At 36.3% G+C, this 22,580-nt stretch overlaps 2 protein-coding genes across 2 annotated transcripts; one reads left to right on the top strand and one right to left on the bottom strand.

The window, feature by feature from the left end:
• The first annotated feature begins 6,706 nt into the window (after positions 1-6,706).
• Positions 6,707-7,624, top strand: LOC110311671 (olfactory receptor 5AC1-like). The gene has a single exon (XM_021185129.1). It carries the CDS (start codon positions 6,707-6,709, stop codon positions 7,622-7,624), a length of 918 nt encoding a protein of 305 aa, XP_021040788.1.
• An 8,802-nt stretch (positions 7,625-16,426) lies between these two features.
• Positions 16,427-17,347, bottom strand: LOC110311699 (olfactory receptor 5AC1-like). Its single transcript, XM_021185172.1, has one exon. The coding sequence runs from the start codon at positions 17,345-17,347 to the stop codon at positions 16,427-16,429; it is 921 nt and encodes a 306-aa protein (XP_021040831.1).
• Positions 17,348-22,580: the final 5,233 nt, after the last annotated feature.

The raw sequence follows: 22,580 nt of genomic DNA, 5'->3' as shown, positions 1-22,580 counted from the left end.
GAGGGGGTGCAGAAGCTAATTTACCTTCCTCCTCTGCCTCCGCTCTTTTGTTTAGTCTTTCCTGTCCACCTGATAACACTGTGTCTCCTTTCACATTCTTATTTCCCTCTTCCTTCGACTTCTCCCCTTTTTGCTTAGTCAAGTCAGGGCACAATTTGTTTTTTTCCACTCTCTTTGCCAATCACTCTAATTCCTCTTCTGTTTCACTTTCTGAGCTGCTTGACGATGTCTTGTCCTTCTCAGATTGTAACAACCTCTCCTCTTTTAACTGCTCCAGAATTTGCTGGCTAGCTTCTAGCGCCCTGCAACAGCATTCATCATCCAAACAGCTCCTTACCATCCTCCACACTGCCTTCATTCCTCCCTTCAGGATCCCCTGCTCCCAGGCAACATCTAAGTACCTACCTACCTTCTCCCAGCAAGCGACTGTGAGGTTGCCTGAGACAGAGAACCAAGGTGCGACAGTATCGCACTCATCAAGAAACTTTTCTATGGTTTTTCTTTGAATTTTCAAACCTTTAGACTTAAGGAGCTTCTGAAGAGATGAAGAAATTGGATGGATGAGGACGCTCCCATGGTTTCACTTTTACTTTGTGCCTGCTTCCTGGTAACTTTATATTCGCCTCTATTTTATCCAAGGTCCTTCCCAAAACTCCTGTGTTACTTTGTGCCTGCTTCCTGGCAACTTTATATTTGCTTCTATTTTATCCAAGGTCCTTCCCAAACTCCTGGGGTTGTAAGTTTCACTTACCGTGAACTTACCCTGCTAGCAAACACTGACTGCTGAAAGTTCTGAACTCTTTGGTGGGGGAGTCGAGTCATTATAAGGGCCACCATTTGTTGTGTCCGCTCTCAACCAGCAAGAACGACACGACCACCAGGTCTTCTAACAGCAGTTTTTTTCAGCAAGCTTCAGTCTTCATCTCTCTTGCTTCATCTTTTTTCTCCCCTGAACTCCGGGTCTCTCACTCTTATATACTCTCAGCCCCCATCCACTCACAGCAGGCCATGTCACCTCACCAGGCACACAGCTTCAGACAATCAGGGCAGCAGGGGCCCATCTCCACCAAATATGGACTTGTTTACACCGCCAGCATCATGGTGCACCTGCGCAGCTCTTACGATGGTCGTGGGTTATTTTCAGGTTCATGAGGAAGTCAGGTGCAAGTCATAAGACTTAGCTGCAGTCCTGGGCGCCATCTTGGGACTGCTGCCACACCGCTCCTCACAGAATTTCATCCTTAAAAATGAATGAATCAGGAATATATGCCAAATGAAATTACCCAGGCACAGAAGGCCCAGTACTACTTAACCCCTCGTAAATGCAGAATCTAACACAATGAGACACATGGAAATATAGATATGTAATTATCAGAGGCTTGAGAGTTGATGGACCTAGGAAATGTTTGTTGTGGGAAGAAGGTTTCAAGGGATAAGGAGACATTCTGTCATGTCCTCTCAGTATGGTACTGATTGCTGATCATGAAGTATTACATGCATACATCAATACACCATTTTGTAGTCATAAATAGATGAAACCAAAATATTCCAATTTTAGGTGAAATTTAAGGTAATTCAAAGTTTAAGGTAACTCTAAAAATCGTTATAGTTTTTCCAAGGGAAATATAGTGGGTTATGAAAATTTTGCGATATTTTTGTGTACATATAGATATGCTATTATGTGCATCCATATAAAAATAATGTTTGCTGGTTTTGTCTTGTGTGAAAAACTAACATGCATGACTTGTTATGATATATGTAATACATCAAAAATACCCACAGTCTCATGGCCAAAGTGTCAGACAACATCCTTAACAATGTATGTTAACATCCTTAACAATATGTTTGGTTGCAGTGTTTTTCAACGTGAAGATTTGAGATATTCATAGAACTTTTTTGACACTATATTTGAATTCAATATTTTCCTCTTTTCTTTCCTCCCTTCCAACACTCCCACATACCCCTGTCTATTTGCCTTCAAATTCATGGCATCCTATTTCTTTTCAAAATTACTATTGAATATATAAGTATATATAGTATATAATATACAATGTATTATTGGTATATATAGGTATATACATATATCTCCATATATTTATCAATAGTATATTGATATGAATAATGTATGGTATATATTATATATATCTGTCCAGTCTGTGTGATTTTTCTTGCATATTTTCAGGGCTGGCCATTTAATACTGGATAACCAATTGCCATGATCTTCCCTGGGAAGACTTCTGCTCTCAGCTTTCGTCATGTTCCCATCGTTCTTTGTGGAGGGCTGAGTTCTCATGGGCTTTTCTCTATTCTGTTTGGCATGTTCATAAGTGTCATTATTACTCAGCTCACAAAATGTTGACAATGTTGCTGAGACTTTATGGACATTGTTCCTGAATTTCCTAGAAGACACAGCCTCACAACAAACTCCCTGATCTTCTGGTTCTTACAGCCAATTTGTCTGTCCTTTTTCCTCAAAAGTTTGCCCCTGAGCCTTTGATGCAGATATGCTTTCAGAAAACATTTATAACCAGAAAAATATAAACTCATAAGTTTTCAAGTTACAAATTAGAAAATATGTGGTTTATTTAGTTAAGAAAGAATATGAACAGTCACATCATTTTTTGAGGCAGTTTTTTTTTATTAGATATTTTCTTTATATATATTTCAAATTTCAAATGATATCCTGAAAGTTCCTTATACCCTCCCCCCCATGCTCCTCCCCTACCCACCTACTCCTGCTTCTTGGCCCTGTTGTTCCCCTGTACTGTGGCATCTAAAGTTTGCAAGACCAAGGGGCCTCTCTTTCCAGTGATGGCTGACTAGGCCATCTTCTGCTACATATGCAGCTAGAGACATGAGCTCTGGGGTTACTGGTTAGTTCATATTGTTGTTCCTCCTATAGGATTGCAGACTCCTTCAGCTCCTTGGGTACTTTCTCTAGCTCCTCCATTGGGGGCCCTGTGTTCCATCTTATAGATGACTGTTGAGCATCCACTTCTGCAGTGGTGGTGCACGCCTTTAATCTCAGCACTTGGGAGGCAGAGGCAGGCAGATTTCTGAGTTCAAGGCCAGCCTGGTCTACAGAGTGAGTTCCAGGACATCCAAGGCTATACAGAGAAACTGTCTTGAAAACCAAAAATAAAAAAATCATTTTGTTTTTTAACAGTATATACAAATATTGTATACATAAATGGAAAGACATGAATGGGTAGAAGATAAAAGATGTTTTCATGAAAATGCTATCAATATTCACCAGTAATCAGTAAGACCGAAACAATCTGTTCTCTAAGATTTTATGTACTTTTATTGCCTTAAACATTTTTTGATAATTTGGTTACAGTAAGCCATATTGTATTACATATGAAAAATGGATCTATATTGGCAATATCATAGGGTTCAATAAAATTTCTTCTCAATGGAGGAAGTGTGTGAAATAATCTAGTCTACCATTGATCAATTCTGAATTACCAAATGCTTGCTTAAAATAAAAATGCAAAAGAAATATTTGATAATTTTCATAAGCATAATTAATACTCACACTAGTAGATATATTAATAAAATATTTTTGTATATTTAAAATATAATTATTGATCAAAACAATAAAGATGGGAAGTCAATTACATAAAAAATACTGAATAATGTCACTGGAGTAAATAAATACTTTTTGTAACTGATCTTTAATATTTGGTTTTAGAAAGCAAGTGAGCCTGTGTAAAACCAGTTGCAATAGGTTTGTTAGTAATAATTAGCTGGATAATAAACAATGCCCAGCACATTGGACTCACCCTATAGGGAATTTTTGGTAGCATTAAGGGAGTTTTAGAATTGCATTTTATAAATAAGATTGCAGGTAATAAATATATATTCCCTACAAACTGCTTTGTTAAAGTATATTGGCACTAAGAGGACAGTTGTTTTGGACACTCTTGTTGTTGAAACTTGAATATCTTCATGGAGACTTATACTTCCTGGAATCCAGGCTTGCAGAGATTTTCATAGGAACTCGGTGAGAAAAAAATAATATTTTCAACCACTTCATTACCAAAAGTAGGTCATAATATGTTATTAACTGCATGGGAATGCTATTCTGTAAGTATATTTTAGGGGAACTATCTAGTGAGTGGGGCACAAGAAGTTCTGAAAAGGTAAGTGAACTCTTTTGTTATTTTGTTTACTTTCTCTTATTCCTTGTCACTCACAGCTATGTGTTTATTCATCAAAGATTTGAGCTCAATCGTGTGAATTTGTAAGAGTTCATGTGGTTAACCTCTATGCTGGGATTCTTAGTAAGTGAAATGTCCCTTTCTGACTTTTACTTTGAGAATGTTCATAATCAATGTGAATTTTTGGTTTCTTGGGATCACAGGGATGTGTGGCTTTCTGTGGCATCTATGCCTGCTTACTCACCTGGTTAATGAATTCCATGGGCATCCTGGGAATATGAAGAGAGGAAGATTCCCCCACAACAACAGTATTTGTTTTATGTTAAATGCTTGGCCAATATAATACTAATGTCATATTATGGTTTTTATATAAGACATAGGAACATTTAATATTTTTCCAGAGTTTATATGCTGTTCTGCTAATGTTTCATTATCTAATAAAACTCTAAGCAAATATCGTGTTTCCTATTCTCAGAAAGGATGAAGGAGAACAAATTTCACAGAATATTTTTTTATTTAGTTGAAATGAAGAAGCATGAAATACCCTCTGCCTCTTTCAATATAATATTTCAGATCTTCTACATATTTTATTTCCTCAAGAAGATTCCTTGCCTATTCTTCTATAGATTTCTCATTTACATGCGTTTTACAAAAATAAAACAGATGATTTGAGAAAACTAATTTATTAATATCAGAGATATAGGCATGGAGCAGTTACTTATTCTATGCAGAATTACATACTAAGGTTTGAAAAATTAAACATGTATTTTGGTAGGAAACCCATTGGACAATATTTGTTTTAAGACTGTATGGTCATTCCTACTCACTACAAAATTACAGAATGAAACTTTGTATTTCTGAGTGATTAGCTCCAATTTTAGCTCATCAATGTAGTGATACAAGTGTTCAAACTACATTTAGCCCAGATTATGCACATTTATTATTACAGAAATATGGTTGGTCCTTATTTAAATGCTCCTCTGCTGTATTGTATAGGATCTGGAACCACAGCCCTGGCTGGTTACACTCTATACATGTGTATACAGGGCTTGTTGAAATTTTCTGCTTTGCATCTTCTATCTGTGAGCATTGTAAATTAGTTTTAACCTAAGCAAGTTTTAGCTAATTGATTGTTTATATAAATATAATTTTTTATAACTTATGCAGAATGCAGATAATGGAGACATTGACCATTCATTCCGTGGCCCTGTGCCCCATGATATTTAACAGCACGTTTAATTTCAAATTTTCTTCAAGCAGCTAGAAGCTCAGGAGACACTGTGGAATTGTTAAAATCTCTTTTAAACAATGGATAACTGAAATACTAAAAATATTCTTAATTCACTAGACAATTTTCCACCCTGGCATGTTTAAATTATTTTTCTTAGACATTTCATTAATATGTAAACAAGTTTATGTACATCTGTGTGTGTATGTGTTCTCTTTTAAAATAAATGTGAGTGTTACATTATGAGTTAACATATGAGTATTCAGTTCTTTGTTACAAACAAAAATTATAATATTTTAATTCAGGTGTGTTTAATCCCATAAAGAAATGAATTAGTGCTTCTTTATATGCGTTTTGTTGAAAAAAATGAAAAGATTAGTCAAAATTGTGTTTGTTAACACATATGTGTAATCAGGCAACATATTTGAAAAGGATAGAAAGAACAGAAATAGTTAAAATTTTCAACTTATCACCGGACTTGTTTATGATTTAGAATGAAAGATCTGTCAATATAACTAATTTCTGAATGACAGCCCATTTTCCTCCCCTATAACAATATTTGAAAGAAATATGTCACCTGAAAACAGAATGATGTCTTTTGAAAAGGGGAAGGGAACCATCAGGAGAGGAGACAGAACTAGAGCATATTAGCATGTTAAAATCCATTTTAAATGAGAATGAAAATGTCATTATGTAAAGCAGTACATTATACAATGAGATTTTTTCAGCTTGGGCTTGTTTAAGTAATGTTTTAGTATACGGTCTATTTTCCCTTTTTGCCATTCTAAATTTTATATAAAACTATAAATTATAAATGTATTTAAGTTAAACATAATCTAAATATATATTTAATTATAAGGTCAGAAAATCGATGTCTCTGATCTCCTCAGCTACTTTTCAGATAACTGCATATTATAAAATGTACATCAAGAGCCGGGCATTGGTGGCACATGCCTTTAATCCCGGCACTTAGGAGGCAGAGGCAGGAGGATTTCTGAGTTCGAGGCCAGCCTGGTCTACAGAGTGAGTTCCAGGACAGCCAGGGCTACACAGAGAAACTGTCTCAAAAAACCTAAATAAATAAATAAATAAATAAATAAATAAAATTTAAAAAATGTACATCAAAATTGTTGATAAATTTTTCCCTACTTCAGGAAAGCTTTGAAAGCAGAAAGAGTTCACTTTGTTCTTTCTTGTTTATTAAGGAGCATCTGGCATGTGTGAAAGGGGACTATGATCTGGTACTGTTCTCATTATCTTGGTTATATTTTCTTTGTCTCGTCTCCCTTTGCAGTGAGCATCCTGAGGGGGTGTGATGGAAAAAAACAGCACCCTGTTGACTGAGTTTATTCTCAGAGGAATAACAGATCGTCCAGAGCTGCAAGTTCCCCTCTTTCTGGTGTTCTCCTTCATCTATGTCATCACCATGGTGGGCAACCTTGGCTTGATCTTTCTCATCTGGAAGGACCCTCATCTTCACACACCCATGTATCTTTTCCTTGGAAATTTGGCCTTTGCTGATGCCTGCACATCATCCTCTGTGACACCAAAGATGCTTATGAAATTTTTAAATAAGAATGACATAATATCCAGGGGTGAGTGTTTTGCCCAATTTTATTTTTTTTGTTTTAGTGCAACTACTGAAATTTTCCTCCTGGTAGCGATGGCCTATGACCGCTATGTAGCCATATGCAACCCTCTGCTCTATCTAGTGGTGATGTCCAAGAGACTCTGTACTGTGTTAATCAGTTTATCATATATAATTGGTGTTCTAAATCCTATAGTTCATGTGGGATTATTATTCAGATTAACATTCTGTAAATCTAATGTTATTGATCATTTCTACTGTGAAATCATGCCACTCTATGCGATTTCTTGCACAGATCCATCTCTTAATGGATTGGTAGCTTTTATTTTTGCTTCTTCTATACAAATCAGTACCTCTGTGACCATCGTAGTCTCTTATGCTCGTGTCCTATTTGCTGTACTGAACATGAAGTCTGAGAGGGGCAGAAGAAAAGCTTTCTTCACCTGCAGTGCTCACCTTCTATCTGTCTCTTTGTTCTATGGTACCCTCCTCTTCATGTATGTGAGCCCTGGGTCTGGATCAGGTAAACAAAAGGATAAAATGTATTCTCTGTTCTACACAGTTGTGATTCCTCTGCTAAATCCCTTTATTTACAGCTTAAGAAACAAGGAAGTTTTGGGTGCTCTAAAGAAACTCATGAAATGATAACTATCTTCTGAAGTTTTCAGTTTTTAAATATCTTTTTATCTCTTGATGTGCATCCTAATTTTAGATTATAGTTTCTGAGCACAATAGAAATCTTGCCTATTGTTAGACTACATACACCAATCTAATCATGTAATTATTATTTAAATAGTAAGCTAAGACATTAAGAGTCATTCATGAGTATATGTTGCTTGATATATTTTTACTTTAAATTGCTTTTATAGTTCATAGACACCTTGTCTCTGACTCTTTTACCTACTTTTGCAATTCTGTTTCTCTTCGTGGGTGGCTTTTTCCATTCTATAAATTAGGGCTTTTGCCTTGTCTTATTGTATCTTGTTTTGTTGTGTTTGGATGTCATTTTTTTTGGAATCCTACAATTTTCAGAAGGTAGTAGCTAGGAGGAGGGAAGGGAGGGGACACTGTGGTCTGCTTGTATTAATTGAGAGAAGAATCTTTGTTTTTCAATAATAAAACCAGGAAACTCTTGCTTTCCAGCTTCATACATTCTAAAACTCTTGGTTCCATATTATTTAAAGTTCTAAAAGTCTCTTTTTACATGAAAAATACACTCCTCCTACCTCCACAGTCCCTGCTATAGAGACATCCTGTGAGAGAGAGAGAGTTTAAGGTAGAGAGAGAGAGAGGGAAAGAAAGGAGGAGGAGAAGGAGAGAGGGAGAGAGAGAGAGGGAGAGAGAGAGGGAGAGAGAGAGAGAGAGAGAGAGAGGAGGGAGACATACAGAGGGAGAAGGAGAGAGAGGAGCAAGAGGGAGAGGGAGAGGGAGAGGGGGAGAAGGAGGAGGAGAGAGAGAGAACTGAGGGGTTGAGTTCTTGGTGTTCTAAGGAGCAATAGAGAGAGAGCCTAAATAGAGCTGGAGTTCCAGGTAGTTGCGTGGCTGTGTGGGGTTCTTGGAATGGAGCTCTGATCTTCTGAAAAAGCAGCATGTGCTTTGACAACTTAGTCATCTCTCCACCCCCACCCAAGTTTTGATATATACTCATTAACTTCTTTCCTTAGAACAATGATAAACTCCCCCACCCCCACTTTTCAGATATTTTAAAACTCTGTTAATTTTATTTTACTGAACTTACGCATAAATCCTCCTATTACAAACCCATTCCCCCTCCCTATTCTTGTGGAATGTTCGTCTCAAATCTGTTTAGAAAATCTGTGTAATCCTGCCAAAGAGCGAAAAAAAAAAAGCATCTGAGATTGTTTTATCTTGAGATTTATGAGTAGGCTTAATGAGCTAAATATTTCTGTCACACCTACTGAAAATGCTGAAATTTCTTAATTTATTAAAAACCAAACAAATAAAAAAATAAATGGAGAGCTTTCTAGACGAATCAGCAATGAGATGCCTACTCCAAGTCTGGCAGACTGAATAGTGTCCCCAGGACTCACAAGTTGGAAGACGAGAAATGGTTCCACAAGGCTTTCCTCTCACCCCCACCCACCTGAACACCATGGTATGTAGCCCCCATCAATAAAAATAAATGTTATGATATATTAAAAATTATTGGAACATATATAGAAAAATTGTAAATTTTATAACACTTCTATCAACAACAAATGTTGTACCTAGTCTAAGGGCTTTTGTTTTCTAATAAATTTGTAAGTCATCTGGACTCACCTCATGCATTTAATTAATGTTAATATATGACTCTGGTGCCTGTCTACACCTGCTGTTTTATAAAACCCTGTACGTATTTACAGCATGACTCACTCAGTAGGGAACTGTGCAGTGCCTATTTTCTCAGTCATATTGATTTAGTGCAGGCAAGAGGATAAATCAGCTGCAGGCAATTCATATGTCAGGTGGAAAAAGATTTTGAAAATGTTTCATATTTTGAAAGTATGTCACAATAAATATCTATTATCATTTTTTTCTTTTTGTTTTCTTTCTGTGGTCACTCAAGACAGTTAAAGCCAATATCTGCTTTTGTTTTTTATTTAAAGTAGTCTTGAAAAGTAGACATTCTGAGTTTATTCTTGTGCTACCTTTACTATGTCTGACACTAGATTTGGGGTAGGAGTTGTGGGCTTTCTCTCTAGTACAGAACATGTAGCATTTGTCTTTTTGGGTCTGGGATACCCCACTCAGTATACTATTTCCTTTTTTCCAATTAAATTATTCACTTTAAATAACAATATCAGCTCCCCTATCCTCCTAGTCTCCCCCTCCCACAGCTTCTCCCCCTAACCCTCATTCTCCTCTGAAAAGGTGGAGTTCCCCTGGGTATCCCCTCCTTCCCATGGCACATGAAATCAATGAAGGACTAGGCACATCCTCTCAAAAATGCCAGAAAAGGTAGACCCGTTAGGAAATCAGAATCCACAGGCAGTCACCAGACTCAGGGACAGCCCTCGCTCTAATTGTTGGGGTACACACATGAAGAACAAGCCACATATCTGCTATGTGCAGGGACACGTACTAGACCTAGCCCATCCTTGGTTGGTGGCTCAGTCTCTGGGAGCCCCCAAGAGTCCAGGTTAGTTGACTCTGCTGGTCTTCTTGTGGTATGCCTATCCTCTTCAGGCCCTCCAAACCTTCCTCCAGCTCTTTCACAAGACTCCCAGAGCTCCATCTTATATTTGGTGGTAGGTCTCTGCATCTGATTTGATCAGTTGTTGGATGGAGCTCCTCAGAGGCCAGTTATGCTGTCTGCAAACACAACAGAGTATCTTTCAGTCAGAGACTGGCTCTTGGCCATGGGATGGGTCTCAATCTGGGCCAGTCATTGGTTGCTCATTCCTTTCATCTCTGCTCTATATTTGTCCCTGCATATCTTGTAGGCAGTACACATTTTGGGTCAAAGGTTTTGTGGGTAGGTTGCTGTCCTTATCCATCCACTGGGAGTGCTGCCTAGGTGCAGAAAGTGACACTTTAGGATCCATATCTCCTCTTCTAGGAGTTTCACCTAGAGTCATCCCCATAGGCATCCTTTGGTCTCCCCTCCACCTCATTCCAGTTCTCTGGCTCTTCTTAGATATGGCCACCTTACTGCCAATTTCCATTCTCTCTCTCTCTCTCTCTCTCTCTCTCTCTCTCTCTCTCTCTCTCTCTCTCTCTCCTGCTATCCCTACACCTAATACCCCTATACCATTTCCTCATTCTCTACTCTCCCATCTAGATTCTTCCCTCCATCAATCTCTGATGTCTATTTTGGTTCCCTTTTTGAGAAAGATTTAATGATACTCCCCTTGACTATTTTTGATATCTGGTTTCTTTCGATCTGAGGACTGTGGCATGGTTATCTTATAATTTTTTTTGACTAAAACCCATTATAAGTAACTACCATGAATGTCCTTCTGGGTCTGGGTTATCTCCCTCAGGATGATATTTTCAAGATTTTTATCCATTTGCCTGTAAAATTCATGAAGTTCTTGTTTTTAATAGCCGGGCATTATTCCATTGTATAAATAAACCACATTTTCTTTATCCATTTTTCAGTTAAGGGACATCTAGGTTGTTTGCAGGTTTCAGGCTATTATTAATAAACTGCTATGAAAATAGTTGAGCAAGTATCCTTTTGGGATTGTGGGACATCTTTTGTGTATATGCCCAGGAGTGGTATAGCTTAATCTTGCGGTAGAACTATCCCCAAATTTCTGAGAAACTACCAAATTGATTTCCAGAGTGGTTGGACAAGTTTTCACTCTCACCAGGAATGTAGGAGTGTTCCCCTTGCTCCACATTCTTGCCAGCATGTGCTGCCCCTTGAGTTTTTGATCATAGCCGTTCTGATTGGTGTAAGGTAGAATCTCAGAGTCATTCTTATTTGCATTTCCCTGATAACTATGAACTCCATTCTCTGCTCTTCTGCAACTCCCAGTGGTGCCTTGGATGTTCAAGAGTCAGAGAACCCCACAGCCCCAGCCTCACTGCAGGCCTAAGGACCCCTGAGCCAGTTCTTTCAATTCTTGGCAAAATGATTCAACAGAATAGGAACAGAAAGAACATTGCATAATTCATTTTATGAGGCCACAGTTACCCTGACACCCAAACCACATAAAGACTCAACAAAGATAATTAGAGACAAATGTCCCTCATGAACATTGATGCAAAAATACTAAAAAATATTCACAAACAAAATCAAAGAACATAGCAAAAGATAATTGACCATAATCAAATAGACTTTATCCCAAAGATGTAGGAATAGTTCAACAAATGAAAATCTACCAAAGTTCTTTACCTAAGGCAGACCTCCCATAGATATCTACCCACCTTGATATATCAAGTTGCAGTAAGACTAGGCACATCTTCTCCTACTGAGTCTAGGCAAGGCCGCCGAGTTAGTGAAAATGGATCCAAAGGCAGGCAACAGAGACAATCCCTACCTATTCTGTTAGGGTTTCTATGTGAAGACCAAGTTGCACATCTTTTAAATGTATGTAGAGGGTGTAGGTTCATCCCATGCATGTTCTCTGGTTGGTCAACACAATTCTTTAAAGACCTCTAAAGGACAATTCTCCACTTCATATGCAAAGTAAAAACAAAACAAAACAAAACAAAACAAAACAAAACAAAACCAAGAATGGCAAAAATAATTCTGAAGGATAAAGGAGCTACTAGAATCCCACCATTTTCTATTTCAAGTTGTAGCACAGTGCTATAGTAATAAAACCACATGTATTGGAAGAAAAACAGACACATCAGTAAAACTAAATATAAAACAAACATAAATCCACATAACCTATGGACACCTGAATATATATAACCATAAATACACATTGGAAAAAAAGGCAACATCTTCAATGAATGATGCTAGTCAAACTGGATGCCTGCATGTAGAAGAATGCAAATAGATCCCTATTTATTACCCTGCACAAAACTCAAGTTCAAGATTGATCAAAGATGTCCACATAAAACCAAATACACTGAACCTGATAAAAGAGAAGGCAAAGAATACATTGGCACTGGTGATCACTTTTTCAACAAATAGCAATAGTGGAGGAACCAAGTTCAACAACCAATAAATAGAACCTCATGAAACTAAAAAGCTTCTGTAAAGCAAAGGATACCATCATTTGGACAAAATGTCCGTCAGTGGAATGGGGAAAATTTTTAACAACTCCACATCTGCTAGTGAACCAATATTGAAAATATGTAAAGAATTTAAAAACTAGACTAAAAAACCAAACAATTCAGTTGAAAAAATTATGTGCAGATCTAAATATAGAATTCTTAATAGAGGAATCTCAAATGGCTGAGAAACTTTAAAGAAATGCTCACCATTCTTAGCCATCAGGGAAATGCCAATCAGAACTACTTTGAAACTCTATTTTACACCTGTCAGAATGCCTAAGATCACTAAGATATGTGACAGATCATGCAGGTAAGGACAGAGAACAAGGAAATAATCCTCCAGTGCTGTGGGTAGTGCAAACTTGTACAGCTACTAAATCAACGTAGTGTTTCTTTAGAAAATTTAGAATTGGTCTACTTCAAGATTCAGTCACACTACTCTTGGGCATATATCCAAAGGATGCCTTATCCTATCACAAGGACACTTCCTCAGCCATATTCATTGAGGCTTTATTTATTATAGTCCTAAACTGGAAGCAAAACTGGAAGAAACTAGATCTTCCTCAATAGAAGAATGGAAGAAGAAAATGTGTTATATTTCAACAATAGAATATTACTCAGCTGTTAAAAATATGAAATTTGCAGGCAAGTTGTAAATTTTGCTTTCTTCTACTAGATGTAATTATTCTTTCAGAGGCTTACTCCTGAATAACCTCACCCTTTCTAGTTCTATCTGAACTATGGCTGGATGGTTCAACTGAGAGCTGTTTTGACTCAAAACTTTTCACCAAGCTGACTGATTTAAACAGGTTTCTCTTGACTTCTCACGGAATTGCTCTGCTTTGAAAAAACTGCCTCTGAATTCCACAAACTAAACTTTATTGAATTCACTGACTACACAAACTGAATGGAATTGAACAGAACTGCCTGGACTCAACTGTATTGAACTGAACTGAACTGAACTGAATTCAACAGAACTTTAGTACATTGCCTAAATTCAAAGGCACTGCACTCACTGACCTGCCCTCTACTCCTGACTCACTCTGCAATCTTCTTAAGTAGCCTTCCTTTCTTGTTTGTTCTCAAGAGAGTTTGTTGTTGCCTATCTCTGACTTATTCTGTCAAATCTTTCTCTGATTTGTCACATTGTCTGCCCCTCAATCAGACATCATTATTTAGGATTAAAGCTGTGTAATAAAAGTGTGTCTTATTCCAGCCAGAGAGCTTAAAGGTTTGGCCTTCCAGCTGTATTACTCAGACCTAGAAGGACCCCTTGCCAGAACAGCCATGTTGCTGGATTAAAATTCCTTCACACAGGTTGATAGGACTAGAAAAATTTCTTCCTGAGTGAGGTAATCCAGACCCAGAATTACAAACATGATTTGTATCATTTATAAAGTGATATTAGCCATCAAGTAATTTATAACAAAACTGCAATCTGTAGAAGCCAAGTAGTTAGGCAAAGAAGAGATTTCTAGTGGGGGAGGCATGGATCTCCCTAAGATAGTGAAATAGATTAGATTTTCTTTCATTACATGGCAATAGGAGTGAGCAGTATTAGGTGTTCATGGGAAAGATGGGATGGAGGAAGAATGTGTGGGAGAGATTTTAGAGTTGTGCATTTGGTGTGTGTTGTAGAAACCTGGTACAGTGGAGATTTTCTGGAATCTATGAAGGTGATCCTGATGAGGATTCCTAGTAACAGGGGATATAGAATTTCAACCGTCCATTTCTCAAAGCCAGGGAAAATTTACAGTGGCAGGACTGGGTGGCATTCAATTAAGTTGCTATCCAATGGGGTTCACATGAATATCCCCAAACATCCCAGGCTGGTGCTAAGCAAACATTTGCTGTCTGGAAACTGACAGCCAGATCACATTGCTGAGGACAACATCCACAAGCTCAAAGAACATGGATAAGTTGACCATGTCTATATGGATCCTTCATTCCTACATTCTAGCATGTTTGGTTTAGAAAGGCACTCTGTAGGTTACCAAAAGAAACCTGGACATCAACCCAGCCTCAAAACCCTTGACCTATAATCTATTCTTTCTGTAAAATATGCTAGGGAAGTGGTGGCAGAGAACTTGTGGGAGTTGCCAACCAAAGTTTTAGTTGACCTAAGGCCCACTCCAGGGAATAAAACCCATACTTGACATTGTTTGGGTAACCAAGAACCAGAGGTTACATAGCTCAAAGAAAAAACATGACAGACAGACAGACAAACAAACAAACAAGAAATCAAAACCAAACCAAACCAAAAAACCAAAACCAAAAAACCAAAACCAAAAACAAAAGACAGGAACAAAAACCAAACAATAAAATGATTCTTAATGATACTTTGCTATACTCATAGCCTTATCTAGTTATCATTAGAGTGACTTCCTCTGGCAGCAAATGGGAATAGATCCACAAGTAGACATGCAGAGAAAGAATCTAATTTGGAAGTCTCCATTTAGTCCCTCCTGTCAAAATTCAGAGAATGTTTCAAATAGTTATGCACAGCCGGGCGTGGTGGCGCACGCCTTTAATCCCAGCACTTGGGAGGCAGAGGCAGGCGGATTTCTGAGTTCGAGGCCAGCCTGGTCTACAAAGTGAGTTCCAGGACAGCCAGAGCTATACAGAGAAACCCTGTCTCGAAAAACCAAAAAAAAAAAAAAAAAAAAAGAAGACAGCAAATAGTTATGCAGTAACCTATTCTATTCTAAAAGCACACACATATACATATTCATGCATATATATATGTATATATATGTATGTATACACACACACACACACACACACGAGTTTAAGTGGAGTTATCCTTCATGTGGGATAATGCTACTTCCAGAAGAGTTGCCAGAAAAAAAGACCAGTGTAAGGTATGGAATACTTCCTTTTGAGTTGTTAGTTAGGGGCATACACACATGCATACACACATACACAACAGGCTCTCTCTCTCTCTCTCTCTCTCTCTCTCTCTCTCTCTCTCACACACACACACACACACACACACACACACACGAATATACACATGCATGCATGCACACATAGGCACATGAAATAAACATCTTAAATTCTTAAGAAAGTATACTTTCTCACATTTGGTTTAAGGTTAATATTAAGATCAATATTATTTTAAGTTTATGTACTGATCATATGATATAGTCATATAATTATATGAATTACTGAAAAGAGGTTTGAAATATAGTTTGTTACACACACAAACTCACATACATACATTCTGTGAGCAATGTGCAGTTATCACATGAAGTAAGAATTTCACTTAAAACTGAGAATATCTGAGCATTAATATGGAATCTATGTTTTCCTAATATTATGACAGATGAACTTATATTTGTCACGTTTATCCATGAAATAAAATGCGTTTAAAGTTGTAAAACATATTTTGTAGAGGATAAATATATTTTAAACAAAGGAATTGTACAAACATAGGATTTATTTAGGCAATATAAATTCAAAGCACTATTAAAATTTATACATTTTGTATATGAAGATTATCTGTAAACACTAGAGTTTGTGTTACAAAGAGACTTAATTGGCTGATTTAATTTTTATCTATCTGTATGGATTAAAAATAACATATACTTGAAATCTACCTTCAAAGTGCCCATTAAATATTTATAAATCTATAATATTTCTATTATAATTGTACAGACTAAAGATTACATTTTATTATTTAGCAATATATCAGGTTACTATATTTGATAACACAAGATTAGATATTTTGATATATTCAATAAATAAACACCAATTTTATCTGAAAAATATTTATGGCTTTATGATTTTTCTCAGAGCCCCTAAAACTTCCTTGTTTCTTAAGCTGTAAATGAAGGGGTTTAGTAGAGGAATCACAATGGTGTAAAACAGAGAATACATCTTATTCTTATATTTACTTGGTCCNGACCCAGGNCTCACGTACATAAAGAAGAGAGTTCCATAGAACAAAGAGACAGAGAGCAGGTGGGCACTGCAGGTGGAGAAGGCTTTTCTTCTGCCCCTCTCAGACTTTGTTTTCAGGATGGAAAAGAGGACATGGGCATAGGAGACTGCAATACTCATGAAGGTAACAGCTTGTATCACAGCAGCAAAAATGAAGACCACAAATGCATTAATAGATGGGTCAGTGCAAGAAATTGTATGGAGTGGCAGGATCTCACAGTAAAAATGATCTATTATATTGGATTTGCAGAAAGTTAATCTAAATAGCAGGCCTACATGGACTAGTGGATGCAGAAAACCGATTATATATGAGCTACTGATCAGGCAAGTACACACTCTGTTGGACATCACCACAAGATAGAGCAGAGGATTGCATATGGCTACATAGCGGTCATAGGCCATCGCTACCAGGAGGAAACATTCTGTGGTTGCACTGGATCCAAAAACATAATATTGGGCCATGCATTCAGAGAGTGAAATCATCTTACCATTGTCTAAGATATTAACAAGCATCCTGGGAGTCACTGAGGATGAAGTGCAGGCATCAGCAAAGGCTAAACTTCCAAGGAAAAAGTACATGGGTGTGTGAAGATGGGAATCCTTCCAGATGAGAACGATCAAGCCAAGGTTGCCCATCATGGTAGTGACATAGATGAAGAAGAACATCAAGAACATGGGAACTTGCAGCTCTGGAAGATCTGTTATTCCTCTGAGAATAAACTCAGTCACCAGGGTCCTGTTCACCTCCATAACATCACCTCAGCCTTCTCACTGAAAGGAGATTTAGATGAAAATATTGCTACATTTCAAGCAAAATACAATTGATGTCAATATCACATCTTCTCTCTCACATGCTCATTAATCAAATCTTATTGGCAGATGCCATGCAGGAGGAGCTGCTGAGAGCAATTCAGCTTCTTGGGAAGAATCCCAACCTATTGGGTGATTTTACTATAGATTCAATATGAAGATGAATTCTCATAAAAATAATATTGTTTAGATGAATTAATAATTTTACATATTTCTTGATTTAATTTAACTAGGTTTAGGAAGTTAGAGTAACTGATAGAGAGTTTAACGAGATGGCTTATGTTATAACAAAGTCAGAATTAAGAATAGAATGTGCCCCTTTACTTGGGCTGCATAAGTTCGAAAGGAAAAACAGTGAGCTTTCATTCATTAAAACACATATTTGTACTTGGAAGAGAAAAAATAGGTTTGGGACAGGTTAATGATCAAAGAAAACATTCATTCTAGGATGGGTCTGAGTTTCTGAATCTTTTGATCTAGGGATGTGGCCATAGGATTTGGTGTCCATCATGAAAAAGTAAGGTTATGATTAAAGAGTAAATAATTCTATTATGAATATAAGAGTAGAAAATAGATGATTAGCCAGTTTAGCATATCGACCCCGAAAATAAGATGTAAGATATATAATAATCTGTTTCTCGGTAAATACAAATGTCGTCAGCTAAGTATAGGGAAAAAACTTGCTACTATAGATTGATTTGTTTAAACTTCGTTAATCAATGACAAAAAGGTTTTTGCTTTTGGGTTATGATGAACTTATGGAGAGAAAGATAGATGGTAAATGTTTACTTAGGTATGAGTGTCAAGAGAAAAATACATAATTAGTAATCCTGTCGTGCTTTCCCTTTAGGTAATGGTTTTAATCTGTTTTTGAAGAACATGTTTTTGTGATCATTATTTTTAGAGAATATATAACGTGTGGTTACATATTCTTTTTCTTATATAGGTAACCCCTTTCTTATGTAGAAAACTTTGTTTTAGATATATAAAAAGGCTAAGAGAAAAAATAAATATGTTGGAGTCAGCTCATTGGAGTTTCCTCCATCCACTGAATGTGTATATGTGTAAGTTGGTTGGAGCTTTGCTCCATCCATTGAATGTGTGAGTGTGTATGTATGTATATATGTATTTACGTATGTATGTATGTGTGTATATGCATGAAGTTGTTGAAGCTTGTCTTGCTTCATCCACTCAATGTGTGTGTGATTTTCTCCCCCTTCTTTCCTTTTCTCTATTTGCTGGCTGCCATCAGCAGTGGTCTCCTTCAGCTATCAACCTGATGAGGCCCCAGTCACCGATTCTATACCTTGCTTCAGTTTACTCTGTTTAACCCTGATTTTCAACAACATATGAGTATGGGATATTTCTGTTTTCACAAATACATCTGACATACAAAGATTTTAAAAATGATTTTGAGATATAGAGAATTTTAATGATATGTTTCATGACAAATATTAGGGAATACCCTAGAGATACCAATAAGGCCTTACAATATAGTCAGTCACTCTAAGTTGCATAAATAACCGTAATGTTTTATACACAATTAAGAATCAAAATTATTTAATGCATTATATACCATAGTCATTTTTTTAATTTTTTCCACAGTCACTTTAAACAATACTGATAAAAGTCCAAAAATGCATAATCAAATTTTAAACCGTTTCTTATGTTCTCAATACTAAACAGAATAAGCAATAGGACTTTAGTTTTAAAAGACAAACAAAAATATAATTAAAAAAGATAATAAATCAAACTCTTATGTCAAATAAATCCTTTAAATCTCCCCAATACAATTATTCTGAGCTCTAATTAGTTCCTTGAAGAAAGTAATTACTTATTGTCTTCTGTATTATGACACTGTCATTCTTATCTCATGACACAGGAGTAATGCCTGAGATGATGCAACTAATATATCAGAATAAGTGTTTTACGAGGCAACACACATACTCACACAAATACTATCGGTTTTTTGCATGTTAAAGATCAATATAAGATCTCTCATTATACTTGCCAGTTCAAAAAATATGTAGCTGACAATATCTTTTAGTAGATTAATTACATATGCACCTAAAGAGAATGTAGCGACTCTCCAGTTGCTCCTGTGATAGTTATTACAAGGGGGATTATCAAAGTTAGAATATAACTCTGCAAAAACATCCACGATCTGCAACAAATAACCTTGTGCAAATAAGAAATGCTGAGTGGGCAAACATCCTCCATAGGGAAGAGCACACCCACTGGTTACTCAATACTAAATGGTCAGCCCTGAAAATATATGCATATAAGTTACAGAATGTAGACTGAGAAGGTTGTTTTTATGTATCCAAGTATATATATATATATATACACAAACATGCATACATATATATGGACATATATATACACACATATATATGTATGTGTATGTATACACATATATATGCATAACAACAATTAAAGAAAAAGGCTATGAATTTGAGAGTACAGTAGGGAGTATATGGGAAGTGTTGGAGAGCAAGGGGAGATTATGTAATTACATAATGATTATGTAATTATATATTAAATATAAATATAAGTAAAAATTATAATAAAAAGAAATAGCCACAGTAGAAAGAATCCCCAATGTTTTTATTATCTGGATTCCGTTTATGTGTTCAAATAGTAAGGATTTTTTTAAATAGAAAATTAGATCTGAACACAATGAAGCAAATTAATATACAATGTCTATGACAAAGATAAACGAAGCCAAATTAAATCTCAAAAAGCATTTGAAAGTTTCACAAACTGGAAGATAAAAGATAAAGGACAGAGTCTGTTGAAACTTGTGTTGAGGAAAGGGAACACAAACTGGCTTCACAGTCTGTCACTTAGTCATAGACACATTGCATGATTATGAACATGAAATATCCTTCAGACATTCAAATTATTGAGAATAAAAGGCTGAAAAATGTAACCTTGAGATAGTAAAAACATATAGGTGTACCAAAGTAATTTTTGAAACAAAGAAGTTTTACTGTCGAAATTATTCTTTTTCATTTTTATTGAGAATATGAAAAACAACTTTGGAGTCTGACTAGGTATGATAGCCTGTTAACAGAGAACTGATGGTGCGTCTAATAATTATTCTGTATTCTATACCAAGTCTCAAAAGACATTTTGGGTTTTATCCTCATTTAATATTTGCCAAAAATTCAGCAGTGAAGCTGCCTCTTTAGATAGTGATTTCATCCCTTCTGCATATTTCCAGTAATACTATCCAAACCATGTACCAGGTAAGTACAGAACTGAGTGACCTAAGGTGTCACACACTTTTGTGATCTCAGCAATTGGAAAACCTCTTTCAGATACTGGAAGATTCCAATATTAGTATCAGAATACATTTACTTAATAAAGTATCCAGCATATTGGGTCAATAATTCTTACAGAAGCATTTATTTATTTAGTTAGTTATAATTTCAAAATCTTTGAGTCTCAACGGTACCTCTGAATTTCTTGGTTATTTGCTTTCTCTAATTAATGAATCTTCTTTTAACTTTTAATTTTTTCTGCAAAGTGTTGAGCTCACCGAGAAGCATACCCTCAGCAATCTATAAGCCTCTGTTTTACTTTTTCATTGATGCCAATAACAGCATAGCTGAAAGGCTAAACTTAAGAGTTCTTCATTCATTCACCCAATTGAGCTCAAATTTCTGGTCTACAAATATCTACATTTGTAGTCATAAATATTAAGAGGATTAGACAAGATGTTTCAGGGTATATTTCCAACCACTACTGTTTTTTTTTTTTTTGGTAGTATAATTTTGTAGATAAATCCTCTTAACAGATATATTCTTTGTATATTGGTACTTTTATGAAACAATTTCTTAGCACTAAAACATTGTTCTTACAAATATAATTACATCAAAAAATACTGTATCCTCACCAAATTCCTATGAGGAGATGTATGGATGTAGAGAGACATAAATCATCATGAAGAACTCTTAAAGTGAATTAAAAAGATAGCATAAACAATTGTTCTCCTCATGTTAGTTTTTCTTAAGAGAAGTTTGGATTGAGCTATTCTTTTTCACATCTTAAATGCTACCTGTGATATTAGTACTGAAATTTCCTCAATGCCACTAAAAGAATCCCAGTAGAATAGCCAGTCTCCAGATAGTATGCAAAAATTAAGAAGTCACTATTAGGGAACCTATTATAACATTTGTTTTTACATGTTTTATTTCTTTTGAAAACAAAGTATTATAGATGAATAACAATAAAATAAAAATGCATTCTATTGAGATTATTCTAATGTTTTAGATGTAACTGACTTTCCAGGTAAATTTAGCATAGGATAAGAGAACCAATAATAAATTCTGGAGGGAGGGTGGAGCAAAGGGAACCCTCATTCACTATTGATGAGGTTGGAAACTTGTTCAGTCTGTGTATAACTATACACGTAGAATTTAAGTAAATATTTTATGTCTGGGCTTTAAATGATCGCTCCAAGAACCAAATACCATTCAACAAAAACCTCAACACCAGGCATGAGAAAGAAGCCTTCATAGTAGTTGTTGGTCATAGTGTCCTAAACAGTTTCCAAAACATTATAGGCCATTGTTGTTGGCCTTGTTTGCACCCAAGACAGAGAAGGTAAGCCCTTGTCACTGAAGACCTCATGCCTGAGCTAGAACTGACCTGAAAGCCTCCTCCCTGAGAACAGGAATTCATGATTCCAGAAGGCACCATGTAAGCTTCAAAAGGATAAGGAAGCAAAGAGTAATCCTACATAGGAATGATATCTATGAACCACACAATGACTAACACTGTACAGTAACTCTAAGGAGGAAATAATAGCATGAATACCATGGCAGTACCAAACGATTTCTAATTGGATACTCAACAATAGGAAAGCCAGAACAAAATGCCCATGGAAGGAGTTACAGAGACAAAGTTTGGAGCTAAGTCAAAAGGATGGACCTTCCATCCCATAATCAGCCACCAAACACTATTGCATATGCCAGCAAGATTTTGCTGAAAGGACCCTGATATAGCTGTCTCTTGTGAGGCTATGCCAGCGCCTGGCAAATACAGAAGTGGATGCTCACAGTCATCTGTAGGATGGAACACAGGGCCCCCAATGGAGGAGCTAGAGAAAGTACCCAAGGAGCTGAAGGGGTCTGCAACCCTATAGGTGGAACAACAATATGAACTA

The sequence above is a fragment of the Mus caroli genome, chromosome 16 (genome assembly GCF_900094665.2).
Source record: "Mus caroli chromosome 16, CAROLI_EIJ_v1.1, whole genome shotgun sequence".
NCBI lineage: Eukaryota > Metazoa > Chordata > Mammalia > Rodentia > Muridae > Mus > Mus caroli.
This window is presented reverse-complemented; position numbering and strand designations above follow the sequence as displayed.

Coding starts and splice junctions, on each gene's coding strand:
- LOC110311671 (XM_021185129.1), top strand. CDS start 6,707: ATGGAAAAAAACAGCACCCTGTTGACTGAGTTTATTCTCAGAGGAATA.